The sequence below is a fragment of the Antechinus flavipes genome, chromosome 1 (genome assembly GCF_016432865.1).
Source record: "Antechinus flavipes isolate AdamAnt ecotype Samford, QLD, Australia chromosome 1, AdamAnt_v2, whole genome shotgun sequence".
NCBI lineage: Eukaryota > Metazoa > Chordata > Mammalia > Dasyuromorphia > Dasyuridae > Antechinus > Antechinus flavipes.
The window spans coordinates 725,238,830-725,253,248 of NC_067398.1; the positions used below are offsets into that span (position 1 = coordinate 725,238,830).

At 46.8% G+C, this 14,419-nt stretch overlaps 1 protein-coding gene across 1 annotated transcript; it reads right to left on the reverse strand.

Moving 5' to 3' along the window:
- Nucleotides 1–12,050, reverse strand: LOC127545842 (zinc finger protein 883-like). The gene is made up of 5 exons (XM_051973337.1): nt 11,813–12,050; nt 9,794–9,855; nt 7,613–7,739; nt 6,271–6,366; nt 1–3,045 (listed from the first exon to the last, which is right to left on the reverse strand). Exons 1-5 carry the CDS (start codon nt 11,817–11,819, stop codon nt 1,148–1,150), a joined length of 2,190 nt encoding a protein of 729 aa, XP_051829297.1. The 5' UTR covers nt 11,820–12,050; the 3' UTR covers nt 1–1,147.
- Nucleotides 12,051–14,419: the final 2,369 nt, after the last annotated feature.

The window sequence follows — 14,419 nt, forward strand, 5'->3', positions numbered from 1 at the left end:
TTTTAGGGAAATTACATCTGTATTTTGTTTTTACAACTTCCATACTTTAACATTTCTTTCCATTATGGATAATCCCCCCCCCCCCAAAAAAAAAAAAATCCTGAGATTCATGGAATTAACTAGGCTGCCAAAGGAATCTATAATACCAAAAATGTTAAAAATCTCTGATCTAAATAAATAAATGTTCATGTTGTTTTGATGTTTGACAGGTACATCATAACAAAAAGGAAAAATCCTTTAAAATGTTCTATTGCCATGTGTAATTTGTATTTCTATTGTGACTGTCTACCATCAAAGAATTCCCCCACCACAGAACCCTCCCTTCCGTCAAGCCCAGTGAAGCAAAATAAATCTATCCATCCTGAAATGCATTTTCCCCTTCATCTTTTCAAACTCATTTATCTTCATTCAAGTTCAACTCCACAGTCACCTGTTATTGGCACCTTTTCGGAATCTCCTTAGTTAAGACTACTCTATCCACCTTCACATGGTATGCTAATTCAATGAAATGTCCCCTATTTTCAAAAATAAGCTCTGGGAAAAGCAGGACTTTAAAATAAAAGTTTTTGTCTATATATATGAACACAGTGAGTTATGTATAGTTGTAATTTTTAAAAATCAGCATTTCTTTAACTGGATAGTTTAACCATAGACTGCTGTGAACTTCTTGATTTGGAAGAATAGAGTAAAGATGCATCATTGGAATATTTTGGAATTAGCAAGAAGAGTAATGGGATTAAGAAAACAGTCTTAAAGAAGAGGAAGGATTTTTCTTCCCTTTGTGGCAGTAATGAGTGTGGATGGTTAATAGCCCTCAGATGGTTAATTAAGCAAGTTGAAAGAGCATCTATGAAATTGTCCCCAATTTTCCCAATAAATGAAGAGTGTAAGTTATATGGAATAAGTTTGGCATTGCAGATTTGAGAAGGAATAGCTACACTGAGAAAGGGTTTCCCTAAGCTTCAGCTCTCTAATTTTTAGTAAAGACTAATAACTAGCTTCAGCATTTCACTGGTTTGTGATATTCATTGGATGTTGAGTAAGTTTTCTGGTCTGGTTTAAAAGCTTTCCATATTCATAGAATATATAAGTTTCTGATTAGTATGAACTGATGAGTACAGTGCTTGCTCAGGAACAAAACCTTTCCTCAGCCACTGTATCCATATATTTTCTTTGTAGAATGAATTCTCTGATGTTGAGTATGCTCTCTTCTCAGGTGAAATGACATTCCACATTTGTTGCATTCATAGGGCTTTACTCCAGAATGAATTCTTTTATGTTCTATTAGCTGTGTGCCCCAACAGAAGGCCTTCCCACATTTGTCGCATTCATAAGGCTTCTCTCCAGTATGAATTCTTCGATGTTGATTAAGCTGTGCTTTTAGGCGGAAGGCCTTCCCACATTCACTACATTCATAAGGTTTCTCTCCAGTGTGAATTCTCTGGTGTTCATTAAGTGCTGTACTCAGACGGAATGATTTCTCACACGCATTACATTCATAAGGTTTCTCACCAGTATGAATGGTCTGATGTTGAATAAGTTTTACTTTCTGGCTAAAGGCTTTCCCACATTCAAAACATTCATACGGTTTCTCTCCAGTATGAATTTTCTGATGCTCAGTAAGGTTAGAGCGCCTACAAAAGGCCTTCCCGCACTGATTACACTTATATGGTTTCTCTCCAGTGTGAATTCTGCGATGCTGATTCAGCTGTGCTTTCAGGCGGAAAGCTTTCCCACATTCAATACATCCATGAGGTTTCTCACCAGTGTGAATTCTCCGGTGCTCAGTGAGAGTTGTGCTTAGGCAGAAGGCCCTGCCACAGTCATTACATTCATAAGGTTTCTCACCAGTGTGAATTCTCTGATGTTCAGTGAGATTTGAACGCCTGCAGAAGGCCTTCCCACAGTCATTACACTGATAAGGTTTCTCACCAGTGTGAATTTTCTGGTGTTCATTAAGCTGTCCTTTTTGACGGAAAGCCTTACCACATTCAACACATTCAAATGGTTTCTCACCAGTATGAATTGACTGATGCTGATTAAGCTGTGCTTTAAGTCTAAAGGCTTTCCCACACGTATCACATTTATAAGGTTTCTCACCAGTATGTATTCTCTGATGTTTAGTAAGAGCTGCGCTCAGGCAGAAGGCCCTGCCACACTCATTACATTCATAAGGTTTCTCACCAGTGTGAATTCTCTGGTGTTCAGTGAGATTTGAACGCCTGCAAAAGGCCTTCCCACATTCATTACATTTATATGGTTTCTCGCCAGTGTGAATTTTCTGATGTTCATTAAGTTGTCCTTTTAGTCGAAAAGACTTCCCACATTCATTACATTTATATGGTTTTTCACCAGTATGAATGGTCTGATGTTGGTTAAGTTGTGCTTTTAGCCGAAAGGTCTTCCCACATACATTACACTGATGAGGTTTTTCACCAGTAAGAATATTTTGATATCCAGGAATTTCCATTCTGAGGCAAAAGGTGCTCCCAAGTTTATTATTTTCATAAAGTTCCTCTCCAGTATGAATTTTCTCATAAATGGAAAATCCTTTCCTTGGGTTAGTCTTCTCACTTTCATTACAATCATAAAGCCTCTCTGTAATACATATTCCACCATTGTCAATAAAGGCTGAATTATACATAAGGCATTTCCTGTATTTAGATAATGTTTTATTTGAGCACCTGCTACTATATTTTCTTCCATCTGTTTGCAGTTTGAAGTATTCTCCATGTGTGTCACATGTGCTCTGATTCTTTCCTACTATCTGCTGTGGGAAAAGAATTGGCCCTAGATTAAAGCTTCTGCAATAACTATTATTTTCATAGACTCTAAACTTATTGGAGTGTTTTTCTTGGGTGATTTTGATTTCCCAGAAATGTTGCCTGTCATTCCTCACATGATTTTCTAACTTAGTGTTACATTCCAAGGATTCTCCCAATGAGGAAAGGAGATCATTCTTCTCAAATATTTCCTGGGATGATTCTTCCATTGAAATACTTAGTTTTGGAACAGACTCCATGGATTCATACTTAATTTCCCAATCTGAAAGAAATAAAAAATTAAATAATGACTGCTGCTACTGCTGCATACATAGTTTATACAGTACTACTTCTGATTAAGTGAGGAAAATAATTTTCCAAACCATGTTTTCCTTTAAATAAAGACTCCTTCTCTCCAGTAGTTTCTGCTTCTGGGTAGATCCAACACTAGAAGCCATATGCAATTACTCTGAGGTTTTTGTTCTGATCTAGGCAATCTACTAACTTTTCCACACAGTTTTTAAATCAAGTAGAATCTCTAAACCTATTTTCTGCAAACTATACACTGCAGTTCACTGGTTTATTAGCAATTTAGATAAATTAATGACAGTCTTTTCCTAGTTTGTTTTGTTTTCGTAGATAATTGGGGTTAAGTAAATTGCCCAGGGTAACACATCTGGAAAGTATTGTCTGAGGCCAGATTTGAATTCAGGTCCTCCTGAGTCCAGGGCCAGTGTTCTATCCATTGTGCCATCTAACTGCCCCTACCATATAATTATAATTTTTCAAGTATGATTTTAAGATCATGGATGAATGTCATTGATATTCTTAATCTCAAAGCTTTTTATATTATGTTGTTTTACATATTCCATAAAAAAGTGCCTTTATAGTTAGTTAGACTAGCACTACATAATATCTGTAGATTAATTTAGTGGTACTATCATGTCGTTTGGTTTGTATAATTCATCCATGAACATTAAATTTCTCTCCAATCATTTAGACCTTCCTTTCTTTCCTCAAAGATAACTTGCTTTACATTATTATCTTCCCCGATATAGTATAAGCTCCTTGAGGACAAGGTAGTATTTCATTTTTAGTTTCTATATCCCTGTACTTACCACAATGCTGGGAACATAATTGGTAGACTATAAACTCAATGACTTCAATGTCAAGCTGGATACAGGAAAGAAGGGTGAAAAATACTTTTTAAAATAAAGTTCAGGCAGAAACAAGAGAAGTTAAAAGGCTTGTATGTTTGCACACCCAAAGCCTGAATATGACACAATGAGACAAGTATATTATCAGAAATATTTTCTTTGAAAAGAGTGAATAGCACTGAATATAAGCACCACATACTATCCCCAAACTGATCTCACTGCTTATTGGTATGAGTATCATATCAGTGCTGACTGGGCAATTAGACCGCCAAATATCCAGGGTATTTAAAAGAAATGTAAACTATTTACAACTATATGAAAAATATTCCACATCTTTAGGAGTAAGATAAATATAAATTAAAGCATGTTGAAGATTCTCATATCTAGCAAATTTGAAAAATAAGATGAAAGTCATCACTGTAGGAAGAACACTAGGGGAGCTCTAAATTGGTCCAGATACTCTGGAAAATTGTTTGTAATTACATGAGAGAAGTCCTTAGAACATACATACTCAAGGCTTGCACCACTAAACACAAACTCCAAAGAGGTGAAAACATACTTGAAAAGTCCCAGATGAATGCCAATACTCCTATTTGTGAAATGCTCGCTCGTAGCTTATTTTCTAGGAGGGGGGATGTCACATGCACCACCAGCCAATAGGAGTGCATTAAGTGCTTCCTTATGCCAGAGCACAAATACTGCCATTATTCCATAAGAACACAAAAGAACACTCGAAGTCTTCCATCCATGTAACTCTCCAGTGAACAGTCAAGAAGTCACCTGACAAGCAGCAGAATGAAAATGTCCTGGGAAAGCATCTGGAAATGCATTTATTCATGTTTTTTTGTATTTCTAGGATTTCTCTTTTCACATGGAACCCTCATTTGTGAACAAGTTGAATGGGATGAGACCACCATCTACTCTTTGAGAGCTTATCTGACAAGGATCATCTCCCCCTCTTCTCCTTCCTCTCCTCCCCTCTCTCCCCCCCCCCCCCCCCCCTCGGGCCTTGACTCTAGTTCTAAGGGAGAATCGTGTAACATTGAAAAAAGTTCTGGTCAAACACAGTTTCTGGGTACTTTAGCCATTTTGTTAATGATGCTATGATGTTTTTAATAAAAGAGGTCAGTGACACGCTTAAATGCCTGTGACCCCTCATGGCAGTGGACTTACCATCCCTATGTAGTCAAAACCTTCTTCCTCACCCTGGGACTGAGACCCAGATCCCTGAATTGGCAATGCACCAAAGTCCTATGCCCACTGCCAGCAATCCCATGACCAGTTGTCCAAGCCCTTTACCATCTGTGAGCTTAGGGTGCCAGAAGCCATAGCTTCTGCAGCTTTGAAATGAGCCCCTAAGACTGCATCTGGTTTGGCGAGGTTCAGCCAATGTTGATACAGCCGCATTGAACTGCCCCCCTACTCTCACCCGAGTATAACAGACCTTTCTTGTCAATTATACTAGAAAACTGTTTCGCTCCATCTGTTTGTGGGTTATGCTGCTCTAGCATTTATTTTGAGACTTTCACTTGTTTGGAGGGCTGTCTGGGAGAGCTCAGGTTCCCTTTCCTTCACTGTCATGGTCTTACCCCTTTAATGGACCTTTTCTCAGATTAAGTTGTATCTCTCCAAAAGTAAGAACGAGTATTATCTCTATTGGGGATAGATACCTTCCCAGTACGTCTTGAATATATTTAACCCAGTAGCTATTAAAAATATGCATATTTGACAATAGTTAGAAATATCAATATGAAGCCTGTATACCAAAGAAATTTTAAAAAATGAAAAAGAAGTATATGTATAAAAATACAGCAGTTCTTTTTGTGGTGGCAAAGAATTAGAATGGAGGGGATGCTCATTGTTTGAGGAATGTCTCAATAAGATGTAACATATAATTGTGGTGCTTTAAGAAATGATGAGCAGATGATGTCAGAAAAAATTGGAGAGACTTGTTAAGTAGAATGAGCAGCATGCTGTACACAGAAATAGCAATACTGTTCGCTGATCAGCTTAACAGACATGGAGACTCTTAGCTACTCGGAAGGATCTCAGAAAATTCCAAAGGACCCATGATGAAAAATGGTGTCCACTTCCAGAAAGAGAACAGAACAACTATGAGTGCCCATTAAAAGTATGATTTTTCACTTTCTTTTTCTTTTTTTTTTTTTTGCAACAGTGGCTAAGATGGAAATGTTTTACATGACTTCACTAGTATAGGCCTGAGGGTAGGGAAATAATTTGGAACTCAAAATTTAAAAAAAAAAGTTGAAAAGAAAAAACAGAACCCTAAAAAAGAGGCCCAAGTGAGCTACTGCTTGCAATGGTATGTTTGCCTAAGTGGACTCACTCACCTGGATGGCTAATCCTTGTTATGTCTCCTTCTGGAATCCACGGCGCTTCCCTTCGCTCCAATTGATAGATGATATATGGTTTGGAAAATGCAAGCCCTGCTCAATGGAAATAGAACAGGCGTCAGCTTCAGAGAACCATACCAGAATTCAATTCTAAAACCTGGCTCAAGTGAGACGAACCTCAGCTTCTGAAACTGGTTCTCAAGCCCAGAGAGGAACCTATAACTGAAGATGGGGGCTGTGAAATTAAGATTAATTATCGGGGAACGTTTGATTTGTATTCCTACTCTATACACCTATATATCTAGGGTCATGAGAGAATAAAGAAGCCCTGCTCTCAAGGACACCTGAGAAATGCCACTATAGAGTACTAGGCTTAAAAGACAGAGACTGGAGGGGCTCTGGGAAGAAAGGCACATTGATGCACTGCTGAGGAAACTAGGAAACAATTCAGTGATTCCGAAGAGAATTCTGAATTACACCCCCAATTTTTTAACATTCTGAGTATCTTCTGACCCGACAATGCCATTAATGGCTCTATAGGAAAGAAGATCAAGAAGAAAAGAACCCACGGGTGCAGGAAAAAGTATAAGAGAGCAAGTATTTATATAGCACTACTATGTGCCAAGGTACCCTAATAAGCAATCAGCCAAATCTCATTTGATCAAAAAGGATGTAAAGTTAACTGAGCAGAATCAGCAAAATGTTGTACACATGCCATGTTCATAGTGATCAAAAGTGAAAGATTTAGCCACTCTGATCAGTTCCAAATGACTCATGATGAAATGCTGCCCAGAGAGAACTGATGAGCTGAGTGCAGATTCAAGCATACTTTCTTTTTCTTCTTCTTCTTCTTTTTTTTTTTTTTTTTTTTTTTTTTTTTTTTTTGGTAACTTGGCAAATATGGGAATGTTTTACATGGCTTCAAATGCAGAACTAATATATTATGTGCTTTCTCAGTGGGTGGAAGAGAGGGACTGGAGGAAAGAAGAGAAGTTGTAACTAATAATAAAAAATGTAAATGAATTTTTTTAAGGGAAAGAAACCACTGGGAAAACACTTATAAAATTTTTTACAAAGGAAAATTTTTCACTGATGAACAGGAAGCTTATGTGTATTGAGTCTCTTAAATAAAAGGATTAGAAATCTCTCATCTCTGCATTTCAAATATTAGGTGCTCAATATCGGAGACCCTCAAAATCAAAGAATCCCAGAAGTCAAGCATTTCAAGGAACTTTGGCAGCCATCCATTCCAACAAGTATTTCCTACAATATCTCTGAAAGCAGGAAACAAAGGCCCTCTGATGGGAAAAATATGATGACTGGAGGAAGCAATCCTTACCCAGACAGACCAGGTTGCTATAGTTCTCCAGCATTACATCCCGGTAAAATTCCTTCTGAGAAGAGTCCAGGTGCATCCATTCCTCTTGGGTGAAATCTACAGCCACATCCTTGAAGGTCACCGATTCCTGAACCAGCAAATATGTTTAGGTTTACCGAGGAAGCAGACATAGACCAGTGAGACTTGTAAAGCTGGCAAACAAGGGTGCAAACTACTTGTCAAAGCGAAAACTTTTAAAAATTGCATGTAACAAAAATGCAATTTCACATAGAATCCTTTTTGTGTTTTGTTTTAGTGTCCCAGGACATTTCTACTTGATTAATTTTTTAAAATGCATTTTAAAAATTTCATTAATGTGTTGCGCTCTTTCCTTTTATTCCCCAGAACTCACTGGCGGCCAGGGCGATGATGCTGCACCCTCAGCCAAGCTTGCAGTTCCCATAGGTCACCGGTGGCAGAGTGAACGGTCCCCCGCTCCCGCTGCCTCCTGGGAGGTCTCCCAGTCCCCTGCGAGTTCAGTGCTTGGCCAACCATCTCCCTTCCTACTCTTCCCCCCTCAGGCCTGGCTCCGTCCCCAGCTGCTCCCTTTGGCCCTGACGGACAAGTATGTTCCCCAACCTTCACTTGAGGAAGTGCCTGGGTCGGCCACGCCCGCTCCATCCCTGCATGTCCCGCTATTGCCCTTCTCCCTCGTCTCCTCAGCTACCCCCAGGGAGAGCCATCGATAGAGAGCATGCGGCCAAATTAATCAGCATTGTGCCAAACACGGCGCTGAGTGCTGGGCGCAAGGACAAGGCGAGAAAACCAGGGTTCCTTCTTCGGGGAGATCGGATTTTAACAAAGACAACACGGGGAAAAATAAGTCAGGACACAGGGATGAACACACAGGAATATATGTGCACGTGCACAGAGAGACCCGTACCTATAGATGTGTTCGTATGTAAGTGTATATGGAGAGAGAGAGGCAGAGAGTAAGAGGGAGACAGTGAGAGGGAGGGACAGACTGACAGAGGAGAGCAGTGAGGGGGAGCAGAGGAAGGGGGAGCGAGGCATCAGCGCCCCCCTGCAGACTGGCCATGGCCCACTCCCCAAGGCTTTGCCCCCAGGCAGAGGTGAGAGGGCACAACCCCAGAGGCGGCTGCAGCACCCGCCGGGGGTCACTTTCTTTCCCAGTTTGGGGGTCCCCGAGTGGGTTTTTTGGCTGACTTGGCGAGGCTGCCCCGTGCTGGGCACAGGGAGAGAAGGGGGTTGGGCAGCCTAACCTTTGCCCCCCTGGGCCCTGGCCGGGGCCCTTCTGCCTACCTTCTGCCTCCACAGCCCAGGCTCATTAAACCTATTTGTCTGAAGTTCTATCCGCCTCCTTCGTTCGCCTTTTGATTAGGTTCCCAGAGGGGGGCGCTGAAGTTTCTCACTCCAAGGTGGGGAGGGTGTATTGGGGAAGGAGAACAGGCCGCCCTGAAGGGGGCGCCTGGGGCAGGGGCAGCCTCATGATGGAGGCGATGGGAGAACAGGAACTTCAGGGAAACCAGGGGGAGATGTAACGGAAGAAGATTAAGTAGTATTGAACCTGAAATCACCTTAGAAAGTGAGAACGTTGTTTTAGTACAAAGTGGTAAATTTTAATTATTTTAAAATTTAAATTTTCGTTGTATCAATAAAACCTACGCAGCCAAAAATAGGGGGGAAATGCAGAAAAATGGGGCGAACCTTTCACAGACAATCTCAGATAGAATGTGGTCGGGTTGGAATTGGCTGTGGTGGAGGATACGGTGAATTGGTTGATTTAGAAAAACATGGAAAGACACGGACTTAGGAAAGAAGATGCTGTCCAGCTCTAGATTAAAAGATGACAAGAGGAAGTCAGCACAGCAGGGGCTCACACCTATGAGGGTGAGTGGATGTGGAGAGTGCGTGTAGATGTAAAAATCGCCAGTATAAACCTCCTCACCTAACTATAGCCTTCTCTGAGGGGACGGAGGGAGGGGGAGATAAAGTCAAAGAGCAGAGAAGAGAAACCGCACAAGGAAGCAAGAGAAGCTGGACGGCTCTGAAAATAACCAGCAGTTTTATTGAAATGGAAGCTTCTCCTCTCCTGCTCTACTGCCCACATGGCCACAATTTTCTTATTTTGTACTTGAGCCTCAAATTTAAAATCAAACACAAAGGAGGGCGCCCACTCACCTGGGGGGTCCCAGCTGACAGGAGCCCGGGGACCATCTCCTCTGGGGCCAGGGCAGAGTCACCTGCAGGTTGAGTTGGGAAGGAGAAGACCCATGAGGAGGCAGGACTGCCCAGCTCCCATCCCCCACTCCTCCAGCAGGCCAGCCTCAGAGCCTAACCAGGTGCTCAGTCACCTCCCCAAGGCCTCTGCAGAGACCGCAAAGGCTGACAAACCTCGGAGGTAGTTCCTGGACAGGCGTGGGAAGGCTGCAGGGGGAGGGGGCTGGTGAAGGGCATCCCCAGAAATAAAGCACATTTACTATTTATCAAGTGCCCCAGACCGGGCTGAAGGGGGTGAAGGGGAGGAGGCAGCTGCATGATGGCAGTAAGGGGCAGTAAGCCCCCCGAAAGGGAGACTCCACTATTGGGGTTCACAGGTGATCTTGCTGAGTAGGATACATGGCGGGCAGGAGAGACTTCCATGGAGAGCCTTTTCCTGGCAGGGCATCCAGGAAACAATGGGCCTGGCTTCCTATGGAGAATCCCACTGCCCTGGGCTCCCCCAAAGTCCCTCCTTCAGCGCCAGGGATGGGGAGGTGGGCTGGCCACAGACCAGGAGACAGGGGATGGCATCAAGTGGGCTCTCCCTCTCCCTCCCTCCCTCTTTTCCCCAATCTTCGTGCTTTCCCTTGGAGCAGCGCCTTCCCAGAGGCCTGGATGCTTCAAAGGTGAGATTTGAACTCAGGCCCCAGACTACTCCACGGCACTCATTAGGAAAAGAACAAGCTTGAAGACCGGGACAAAGGCCAGTGGACCCCGCTGACACCCAGGGAAGACCAGGACCTCGGGGGAGGGGCTACTATCCACCTGACTCTCCCCTGTGCTCTGAGAGGCCACAGCCCCAAGGGAGGAGGGAAGCCAGGCTTCCGCTGGCGGAGAGGGCGGGCCAGAACAAGTTGTACCCCGGGCCCAGAGAGGTGGCTTGGGGGGTCGGCCTGAGGTCCTGCCCCTGGGCAGCGGCACCTCTGTGGGGCCGAGAAGGACCCATGTGGCCTCCTTTGATCCGATTTATCCCCAATCAAAAAAGCACAGTGACTCAGCTTGGTCCTCCTCAGGCCTGGAGCAGGCGGGCCAGTGCCCGGGGGGTCCCCTCTTCCCCAGGAGCCCACCTTCCACCCCACGTCCTTCCCCAAACCCAGGAGCGCCGCCACCCCCTCCCTACCACCACCCCCCTCTCCTTCCCCGCTTCTGCCCCTCCTCGGACCGAGTGGCCGCCTGGACCAGGGCGGTGAGGGGCGCACTCAGGAAGAGGGGCCGCAGCCACTGAGCAGCGTGGGGCCGGGGAAGGCCCGCTGACCACCATCCGGGGTCCCGATCCGTGAGACCAGCATCTCAGCCAAGAAAAGGCCGCCAGGTCCGCGGGACCCGGACACGCCAACGGTGACCAGGGAACCACGGGGCCCAAAGCCCTCAGGCCCTCCGGGGGCGCCCCGAGCACAGGCTTCCCAGGACACACTTGCAGGCCCCCCCAGGACAAACCACAGGGGCGGGGACAAGGACCGCAGCAGCAGGGAGGTTCGCCCCACCTCCAGAGCGGGATGAATAACAAGAGCCAATCAGAGTCCGGATTTGCCCAGTCACGTGGGACGTTCCCTCCATTAAGCAGATGACTGCACAGAGAAGCTGGGAGGAAAATGACTTGCCCAGGGTCAAGTGGCTGATCACGCCTCCAGCAGCAGCCCCTGGATACACTCCCGGGGCCCTTCAGAACGGTTTTCTTCCTTCCTCACTCCTTCCCCATGCCCAGCCTAGGCCAGAACGCGTCGGCAACCAGAGAGGCCGCCCGCCAGAGCCCAAATAGTCAGCCCTGCCCGCCCCGCCCAAAGCAGGATCCGCCTTAAAAGGCGGGGCCACAAAGGAAGCCGCGAATTGGTTGCAGCCCCGCCCCCCGAAAGACCAATGGGCGCCTCTGCTCTCCGAGGGGGCGGGGCCTACAGCACACAAGGTGCCGGACTTCTCCCACCCGGGAAGCTTTCAAACCTGGCATTGGGTGCTGGGCCCGTCTTCGGGTCCCCCACTGATCCCGGCCAGGGACGCGGAGCTCGAGCTCTGGCAGCGGTTGCGGGCAGAGCGGGGTCCAGGCACCGCCAGCCTGCTCGGGACTCCTAGGAGTGTACGAAAGAGGGAGGTTGGAGAGGGGAAGAGAAAAGCGGACATGACGTCATACAATCACGCCCCCTCGTCACTCGTGCTCCAATCCCGGCCAGAGCCTAGCGATTCTTTTCCCCGGGTTGGGTCGTACCTGCACCGTCACGCCTGCCACTTCACCCTTACCTGGGCGGGCAGAGCTTCCTGGGAAATGTAGTCTTCGGGCCTGCCGCGCATGCCCAGCGGAGAAGGTCCCGGTCTGCGGCGGGGGGTGGGGGTGGGGGTGGGGTGGTCTTGCCGCGGGTCTGCGCGTGCGCAAGCTGAGGTTCAGCTTGGGAATCTTGGCTCAGTCCGTAGAGTAGTCCTGCTCTAATGTCTTCCTGATGAGAACCTGGGCTCGCGTTTCCCTCAAAAAGCTTGAGGCCATTCTCGAGGAGTCCTCCCTTCTCTCTTCTGCTTCACCTGGTGGGGAGCCCCTGCCCTTCCCCATGCACAGCCTCTACCTGCCCGCACTCCTTCCTCTTCCCTCTCTCCCAGGCTCCCTCCCAACATGCCCCCCCTCTCGGTACACGGACAGCTGCCCCCGAGGATGCTTTCCCCCATCCCCCTCACCCCTATTCCCCACGGGGCTCTCCAGGACCTCCGTCTGGGTGGGGAAAGGCGACCACCTCTTCTGCCATTTGCCCCCAGAGGGGCCAGGGCCAGGGGCTATCGGGAAGCAGGGGGTGCTGCCTTGGGCTCGTGGTCCCCGATTCAGCCGCCCCCCACAAACAATGGGAATGTCTGGTGCAGCGGCTCCCGCTGGCAAGGCCAGAGCTGGCGCGGCTGGGAGCGCAGTCCCGGAGGACACACGGAACGCCGGACGAGGACAGCAGCGGGGCGCGCTGGCCAGGGAGCTTTGAGACAAGGGCTTGGAGGTCCCGGACGCTGGCCCAGCCCAGAATAGGCTGCCGGGGGGCTGCGTGGTTAGAGGCAGGAGGGTGTGTGGCCGGCCTTCGGGGCGCTGCTCTGGGCAGACATCCCCGGCATTGCCCGGGGCGGGAACGAGTTAGGCGCGCTTTCTGCTCCTCTTTGTGCCCCAGCCAATACAGCCGTGGCTGTAACTCCTCCTCCAGCAGAAACTGGGGTTTTCTGAGCTTCCGGGGACTCCAGGTTAGCTTAAATGGCCAGCACTGTATGCCGGGTATCAAGGGGTGGCCTGTGGTCTGGCCACCCTTCGTTGCCTCGAGCTCCACGGGGGCCACCTTGTAGTCTGGGCTGCGAAGGAGCTGGGAAAACTGTCTGTGGGACCCTGACCTCGGGCCATTCCACAGCGCAGCGTCCGAAGCACGGACTAAAACCCGGACGGTTAACACAGTGAAAGAAAGGAGTATTCATGAAGCACCCATTGCGTGCCAGACACTTTGCTAAACACGGGGTGGGGAAAAACGGGGAGCAGAAAACAGTCCCCCCAAAAGGTCACAGTCTAATCTGGAGGACAACAAGCCTCTATGGAGAAAGGAGTTCAGACGGATAAGTGGGAGTAATCAGCAGAGAGAAGGCATTAGCAAGAAAGAGGGCTGGGGAAGGTTTGCAGAAGGCAGACTTTTAGGGAGGAAGTGGGAAGTTGGGAATCCAGGCAATGGAGAGAAAGTGGGAGCCAGGGGCAGGCAGGAGGGGTAGCCGGTTAAATAATGCCTGGATCCTGGAGAAGTTTCCGGTGGAAGCAACAGCAAGGCCAGTCTCATGGGTCTTGGAGTATGTGGGGGTCAGAGGGAGTAAGGAAAGGCAGGAAAGGGTCAGATTATGAAAGGCTTTAAAAGCCAGGGGGTTTTACACTCAATCCTTTAGGTGGGGTGACAGGATCAGCTCTGTGCTTTAGGAAGATCAGTTTGACAGATGAATGCAAGAGGACAAACTTGAGGCAGACACACTCCACACAGCTAATGCTATGGTTCGGCAGGAGGTGAAGAGCCCCTGGCTCAAAGTGTCAGAGGGAGAAGGGGGCATATTGTAGAGATGGTGCTAAGGTGAAGTCAGTAGGCTGTGGAAACACATGAGAAATAGTCATTTACAATAACTGGCATTTGGAGGGCTTCACAAATACTGTACCCATAAAGCAACTCTTGATGTTTTTGTTGTTCTTCAGTCGCCTCAGTCATGTCCAGCTTTTCCCGACTCCATTTGTGGTCCACTTGGCAGAGAGTAGCTATTTTGCCAATTTCTTCTCTAGCTTATTTTTCAAATCAGCAAACAGGCCAATAGGATTAAGTGACTTGTCTAGAATAACCAGCCAGCAAGTGTCTGAATCCAAATTTGCACTTAGGAAGAAGAGTCTTCCTGATTCCAAACAGAATTTTATCCACTGTGCCACAAATGAGTAAACTGAGGCTGGGATGGCTTAAGTGGCTAGTTGAGGGTCACGCTAATGCTAATCTGAATCACAGCACATCCCTGGACACCCTCTCCGGCACTACATAAATCTTTCCCCATATACCTCACTGCACTGCCCTTGGAGAA